Genomic DNA, 7864 nt, shown 5'->3' with positions numbered 1-7864 from the left:
TAACAGATTTCAGATTTAGAAATATTTCAGCTCCTCCAAATCAGCACTATTTCTAGCAACTTGAGGGCTATCAAACCACACCTAAACATGCATTTCTATTGCAACCAAAAATACCAGGGGCTAGTCTAAACACCCAAGAACAACTCCCTAGTTGACACCTCCTTCAAACGAAGCACGGAATAAAACCTACGAAATAAACAAAAGGGCATCACGGCAAAATATCGCGCGAACTAACTTACTCAAAAGCTAAAACTAATTGCACAGAAAAATCCCATGGATTTTTCTACCCCGAAAACATATAAAATATGTGGGGTTGCACAACAAAATTAATCCCACACGTAAATGCGAGAAAATAACCTATACACGGGAAAATAAACTAGCGGCAATCCCTACACACAAAAATACCAATGACCGCTCTAAAATACATGGAAAATAGGTTCCTAAAACATGGGCATTTTATCTATGGCATACGAGCAACCCGGACAAGCGCGAAAAATAGCTACGGGCAATAAACCTATCAAGACAGCACGCAAAACTAGGCATTAGGCACGCTAAACTAAATCAAACAAATATGCAAGTTATAAATTCGGATTCTACGCGTAATTCTACACCAAAACCATATATTACACGTCTCGATCCGACTAACGGAATAAAAGATACGGCGTTCTAATATACGTATATTTTTTAGGAATTTATTATAATTCCGAAAAATCCCTAAAAAGAAAAATAACTACCGGGCCTAATCTATTTACTAATGGGCTACATGGGCATGGACGCAGATTAGCTAAAACGCGCACGAGCGTCAAATAGAGGGCTCAGGAGGAATCAGCTCACCTTGCGGGCCAAGGCCATGCGGTGAGGCTGCTCGAGGTGGACGGCCGGCCCAGGAGCACGGGGCGAAGCGGGGCGGACAGGCCGAGGCGGCCCAGGCACTTGAGCACTTCGAGGCAGTCAACGCGAGGCGAGGCCTCGTCCTCCTTCTCGATCCGAACGGGACGGGGCACGGGAACCACGACGGCGGCGCACCATCGGTCGGCGGCGGCGCGGCAAGGCCGGAGGAGCGGGAGCGGCAGGCGCGCGGCATGGGCGAGCTACGGGCGCGTTCACAGCGCGCGATCCGGGGTTGCGGCGAGGCAGGGCTCTGCAGCGGCGGTGCGCAGGCACCGGATCGGGGCCGGAGGCGGCTCGGGCTTTGGGCTTTGGATCGGGCTCCTCCCCGATCTAGAGCTCGGGCACGAGGGCGGCACTGCGGTTGCTCGGGCCCAGATGGGCTCGGGTGGGCTCAGATCGGGCCCCATGGGCTGGTGGCCGGAGGAGGAAGAGTGGCTGAGGGTTAGGGTTTCGGGGGCTGCACGGATTTCGAGGCAAAGGGGTGGCTGCCTAAAAAATAGGAGGATGGGTCTATTTATAACAAATGAGGGTCTATGTTACCCGGAATTCCGTTCCAGATCCAACCGTGCGGTCAGATTCGGACGATTCCGAACGCGGAAACGGGCGAGTGGCTGTGTATAGGGGATATCCGGAGATGAGAGGGGAATGGGCGGCGCGACAACAATTTTTAAAACACCGACAAACGTCCGACGGTAGACCGAATACGGTGCCGCTACGGTCGACCGTTCGGGTACCAGACGGACTCCGATCGCGACGAAACTCGACAGGCGGCCTAGCTATATCTAATCACGACCGCGTGCCAAGTTTCACCTCGATCAGAGAAAGTTTTCAACACACTTTTAAAACAGGGTTTGACGATGCCGCGAACGCGTGCGTGTACGGTCGGGCTCAGAACGGACAACGACGCGAACCGACAACTAACAACGGATGCAAGTTTCGAAAACCGGCGGCAACGGGATGCCGATGCAATGCTGATGATGCACATGATGCGATGATGAAGCAACAAAAGAAAATAGACACACGACGAAAACGGAAAGAAAAGGGGAATCTTCTGGAACGTCGGCATCGGGCTGTCACAGCGGGGGAGTCCCCCATGGTCCTGGACATGGCCGCGGCACCGGAGGGCGGCGAGGGCACGGCGGACGACGACGGAGGCTTCTCTGGCTAGCTACAGGACTTACCAGAGGGGGAGGAAGAAGAAGAGAGAAGGGGCGGCGCACTGGTGGAGGAGAGGGTAAACCTAGGAGGGAGGAGGAGGACGTGGGGCTTTATAGCGCCTCGGGGGAGGAGCTTGTCCACAGGATCAAGCCATGGAGGAACGGGAGGAGGAGATGCCGTCGTACTGCATGACGTCGACGGAGGAGGAAGAGGGACGCGGGATGGGCTGCGCTGCGCACTGGAGGAGGAGAGATGGGCCTCTCTGGTGGGAGGAAGCCCACCAGATCGCATCTTAAAAGGAAAACGCCACAACAACTATTCCTATTTAATAAACAACAGGAAAAGGAAAAAGGCCACAGAGTAAACCACAAAAGATAAAAATAAAAGGAAAATGTCCCTGGGCCTGAAATTTAGCAAGCTATTTGAATAAAATAACAAAATGATTTTTGGGGCATATGAATTAAATACAAAACAACAATATTAGTTGTTGTTTTGTGTTTATTGTGCACCTTTAGGCAACAAGACAAAACACCAAACCTAGCACCCAATTATTTTCACAATTTTTCCTAAACCCTCAACATTTTAAACTCAGGTTAGGGGCAAGTTGAAATTGCACTTGTGGAATAAAAAGAGAGAGAGGGTTTTGTACATAACTAGAGGGGGTTTAAAAATAATGCCAAGCTCCACACTCCACTACTTCACACCACATCATCACATGTGCATCAACACATGAAATCACAAGTCTCCACAATAAGACATGGCAAGGTATAGATGCAAGCAAAACAAGGTATGGTAAGAATGGTATGGCATGGATGCATGCATGCAAAAGAAGAAATACAAGGTGACACGTGAATTCATACATGCATAGATAGCTCTCATGACAATGTCAAGGTGGTTCCACATGGAAGGTTAAAAAAGGGGCTTTACACTTGGGGCACTACAGTTCCCCTGCCGAATGAATTCGTTCGGAGGATTGATCCCCTCGTACGGTACAATCGTGGGTTCTGGGAGGTGACCAGGTCGAACGTGTGGCGGTTATCAACATGGGTATGGCTAGGACGGTCGACCGAGATTTAACCAAGCCTGAGTGACATGACATAACATGCAAGAAAGAAAAGAAAAAATTAATTAAACAAAATTGCATGTATCTTAATGTAAGATCTACATATATAGCATCGACTGAGATTTAACGAAGTCTCAGTCGACTGGGACTTAACAAGACTCTAACAAAATAGCATTGTGGCATCTCTATAAAGTTGAACTCCCTTCTTTTTCGTCTAGGATAAGATACAAGTAGGAAAAATTATCAGCAGTCTATCAAAACTGCGATCTAGATTGAAAATACAAAAATTGCAATCTAGCAAACTAGTACTATTCCTTGAGTAAATCTACACAAATACAGGAACCTAGGCAAGTTAGTTCGTTCAAGTGATTATTGTCCGGGTTCACTTAAAATTTGCACGCCATATGGCCATAAAAGCTGCGAATTAAGGTGAGAATTAAAGAAGAGATACTCCCTCCGTCACGGTCTACAAGACAACGTTAAATTTATGTGCATTTTCACAATAGATAAGGTTTAGGATGCATTGTATTTTTTCCTAGCAGCTAATTAGTACTCTATTTTATTACTTTTATATGCATGCGTAGTGTGAATTTTATTTTTCAATTCATCTCAAAGTCAATCAATAACTATCTAGATTTCTGGGAATTTCCAAGCACATTTTCTAAATTATGACGGAGGGAGTAGGGATTATAAGTTTGGAACTTGGTCTTGGTCCCGGCTCCGCTTGCCACTGTTTGTTTACTTGATGCCACGCCGCCGCTACTACGTTTTGGCTGATGGCCAAATAGTGAATGGATTGGGCTGGGAACATATCAACGAAATGAGCCGGTTTCAAGTAGGGAAAACACAAATGTTCATGTTACAAACTTAACTTACAATATAGCAATGATCATTGGGGACTGCTACGCGTCGGCCGCCGCCTCTTGAACTGTCGGATTTGATACAATCGATCAATCAAATTTCTTTCTTTATTTTGCAACAAATGTCTTGTTGCGAAAACATTTGTAACAAATTTTTTGTTGTGGTCTTTTTTAACATAAGTTGTGTTGTGGGATATTTTTTTCGCAAGATAACTCGGGATTTGTTTTGCAACATAGGTCGTGTTGCAAATTTTTTTCTTTTTGGTCCGGACCGTTACGAAATCTAGTCCCGGCTTATTTTGCAACAAGGGGCTAGTTGCAGAATGAAATAACACACCAGTTGCAGAACAGTGGCATTGAAAAATTAACGCCGAACCGTCGAGTAAAAGCCATCCGACGGACACACCGACGACGGACGCTTGCATTGAATCGGCCGGTTTAAAGGAAATCATTTCACATGCTCGTTGCCCTCAAAGAAAAAAAATAGCACTGACCATGCAATTGTGAGGTTCTAGAATTGTTTCAGGCGTCGTGCTCTGGGATGGTATATACGGATCAAAGTAACTCGGATGGGACTCTTTCTTTTCTTTTTATATTCTATCTATGATTCGTGGCAGTCAGGTTTAGCGTCAACGGTCAGGGTTGAGTGCTGTCAGATGTCCATGTTTCTTTTCTTTGCTCCTTAGATTATCTGTCGGTTTGTTCTTCATCCTCATCGCCTATGACTTGATGAAGCTGCTACACGGGTGGGACAAGAAGGTATAGATGACTCCAAGAGTCCATATCAAGATTAGGGAGGAAATTGTAACGATTAATCTTGACATGTGTTGTACACATGCAAGTGTGCATGTCACATTAGTATTGGGTTGTCAGGATTTGTTAAGTGGCCGAGTGATTTGGTCAAGTTAGTTAGACCGTTAGAGGAGGAACATGTGCATTGTGAGGATGTGCATAGATAGGTCCAAGAGAAGTATTGAGCATGCATGTAGCTTAGTTTGTTAGATGCACGACCGTGGAGTGATTTCAGGAGTTGTTAGCTGGACATGCAATTAGTTGGGTTAGTGGTTGCGTCCGAGTCTTCCTTGTACAGACTATTTAAGCCAAGACAAATAGAGAGGCCCTGAGGGCTGAGCAGAACAATGTAGTGCTTGTGTTTGCGGAAGTGCCTCATGGCAAAGCTAGCTGGTTCTTTCTTGATGCGTGCGTGTGCGGTGTGTTCTGTGTAGAGGGAGAGAAGAGAGAGAGAGATGTGAGAGGAAGCAGCAAGGAAGAAGAAGCGGCGCCGCGACGAGGGCGGCGCCAACACTGGGCGCAGAAAGAAACCTAACGAAAGAATATGAGAGTAAGGTCGAAGCGGAGAGCCAGAGCCCCAGCGACCGATCCGCCGTCCCGCCGCCGTCGCCGGAAGGACGTGCAGCATGTGCACGGTCTTCCTTGGGAGGCGGAGTGGAGGGACTGGGCGGAGCTGCCCGGAGACATACTGTGGTCCATCCTTAGCCTGATCCCGCAAGCCGACATCCTCCGCGTCGCCGGACGCACGTGCGCCTTGTGGCGGCGGCTGGCCGTCGACGAGCCGCTGCTGTGGCGCCACATCAACCTCGCTGCCGACTCGGACTCGGACTCGGAACCATCGGCTGGGCGGCTGGAGATGGCATGTGCCGCGGCGCGGCGCCGGCCGCTGCGAGTCCTTCCGCGGCACCGTCGACGGCAAATTCCTGCTCCACCTCGCCGACTGGTACGCACGCATCGATGGGTCCATCTAGTCACACGTACATGCACCTCCCCTGATCTGCTTCTTTTAATGGCTTAATGACCGCAGGGCGCCATTGCTGCGGCGCCTCCACGTGACGTGCCGCTACGACATGCCCGACGAGAGCTTCATGTTGGAGGTGGCGAAGAAGCTCCCTCTGCTGAGGCAGCTCGTGCTGTCGGGCGGCCTGCTCGAGCGAGACTCGTTGGCCGCTCTCGTCGACCGCTGGCCGCGCCTCCGGTTGCTCCACGCCCGCGTCTGTCACACCACGAGGCCAATTGGCAAAACGCTGCGAAGGAGGCTGGAGAAAAGGATCAAGCATCTCCGGCATTGTTGGAAAAAGTGCCAAAAAAGTCTCAAAAAGACCCTCCCATAGAGACTTCTCTAAATAGTCTCAAATACCTCATTTTAGTCCCTAAAAGTCCCTCCTGTTTGTTTCACATGAGACTTTTTGGGACTTTTTTTAGTTCCTACATCAAAAAGTCCCTGGAAACAAACACCCCCAACTATCCGATTTTCCTCTTCATGCAACAATGTCACATCATCAAGTTGTACATCTATCGTTTTTTTACAGACATCTTTTTTAAAAGACAAAGAAAAGCAACGTATGATAGCCTGAGATTTTCAGGTTCGATCGATCTAACATGGGATGCATGCCAGAACATATTGCTCCTCTCCCGAAGCACCTAGTAGCAAATTTAATGGATCCTGCCCTTTTTGTGTATATACATCCTTAATTTCTCCATCTCACCCTCTCTATGGATTTCTTATTCGTTGGCTCTGCACGCTGTCTTCCTATACGTACTCCCATCCAGAAAGCGGTTCATTCCTTTCCAGCTAGGATAGCCAACGCCTCAAGAAACTCTTAGTTTTCAGACCCTTTTTCAATTTGATTTTTGACAATTTGTTCAAATTCGATTCCCAACCTTCATTTTTTTTAATTTCCTAACCCATCTTCTCTCATATAGATGCGGAATGGAGGACGTGGTTACGATAGCTTGATTTCTGCTATTCTCCTCCATCAATTCAAGTGTTCCCGTTCCTTCCCTACATTGTAAAATTTTGCCTCAAAAGTTATGTTATTTGTTGCCAAAACTCTTACCATATGCATGGATGTCTACGTTGGTGGTGTATTATAATTTACGAGACCTTACTTGAGAATTCTTGTTACTGCTTTTAGTTAAGACATTTGAAGTCAAATAAAATTTGACGATAAATATCTATACAAGTGATTTCTCTACTATTTATAGTTGCTGCCTTGATGGGCCCATTTTTTGAATTCTCAGCGGGCCTTGGCCCTTATTTGAGCATAAGGGTGGTTTCATAGTAACCAGAGAGTCGAACTGGATGCGCGGGTCAGACCCTGCATATATGACTATTTCGACACCTCACTAAAATTCAGTTAACTATTTCAATGCCCCGGCTCATCTGCACCCGGTCAGAAAAAAATCACAACAAATTAAAAAAAAAAACCAAAAAATTCCAAACAAATTTTCCATGGAAGAAAAGCTCTTGCGTGTTGTTCGTTCTAATTTTCAGATTATTTGGACATTTTTTTAAATGAAAGGGGTCTCCTTCCACCCCCACTTTTATTAAAAACCAAGGCAAAGCATGACCAAACTGTTAAACAACTCTCGATGACAACCAAAGTAGTTGTCACAGACCAAACCCAAAGGGTCCAAAAGTCTATCCCTATTACATCATTTCATTACATGGCCAGGGAGAGGGCTAACAGAGGTAAGCCATCAACGCACCAAAAACACACTCTCCCTACCAGAACCCTTTAAATATACCAGGCTATCCTAAGCAATTCCCCTCATCCATGATACAAAAGCCTTAAGCAACGGAGAAGAAGAGCACCCTGGATGTACGAACAGAGATTTTTTTCCACTGCCTTATCATAGCACCCATTGGATCCATGATACAACTCATACTTCACCATCTTCACCACTGAAAGACAAAGTCATTGTATATAAGCCATAAGCTCCACATGGTAGCAAAAGTCACAATATTAACAGACTCTCAAGTTTTTTTTTGTTTCTAGAAAACATCTAGATCATGAAAGGATGTAGGTACAGTAATACCACATGCATCAGCAATTGTTGACCAAATCTCTCTAGAAACAATACACTAAAAAACAGA

General features: G+C 46.6%; 1 protein-coding gene across 1 annotated transcript; it reads left to right on the top strand.

Moving 5' to 3' along the window:
* Positions 1 to 5101: 5101 nt before the first annotated feature.
* Positions 5102 to 6412, top strand: LOC123408315. Its single transcript, XM_045101444.1, has 2 exons — positions 5102 to 5707; positions 5792 to 6412. The coding sequence occupies exons 1-2, from the start codon at positions 5309 to 5311 to the stop codon at positions 6410 to 6412; spliced, it is 1020 nt and encodes a 339-aa protein (XP_044957379.1). The 5' UTR covers positions 5102 to 5308.
* The last annotated feature ends 1452 nt before the right edge of the window (positions 6413 to 7864 follow it).

This window comes from Hordeum vulgare, chromosome 7H (assembly GCF_904849725.1).
Source record: "Hordeum vulgare subsp. vulgare chromosome 7H, MorexV3_pseudomolecules_assembly, whole genome shotgun sequence".
Classification (NCBI taxonomy): Eukaryota; Viridiplantae; Streptophyta; class Magnoliopsida; order Poales; family Poaceae; genus Hordeum; species Hordeum vulgare.
This window is presented reverse-complemented; position numbering and strand designations above follow the sequence as displayed.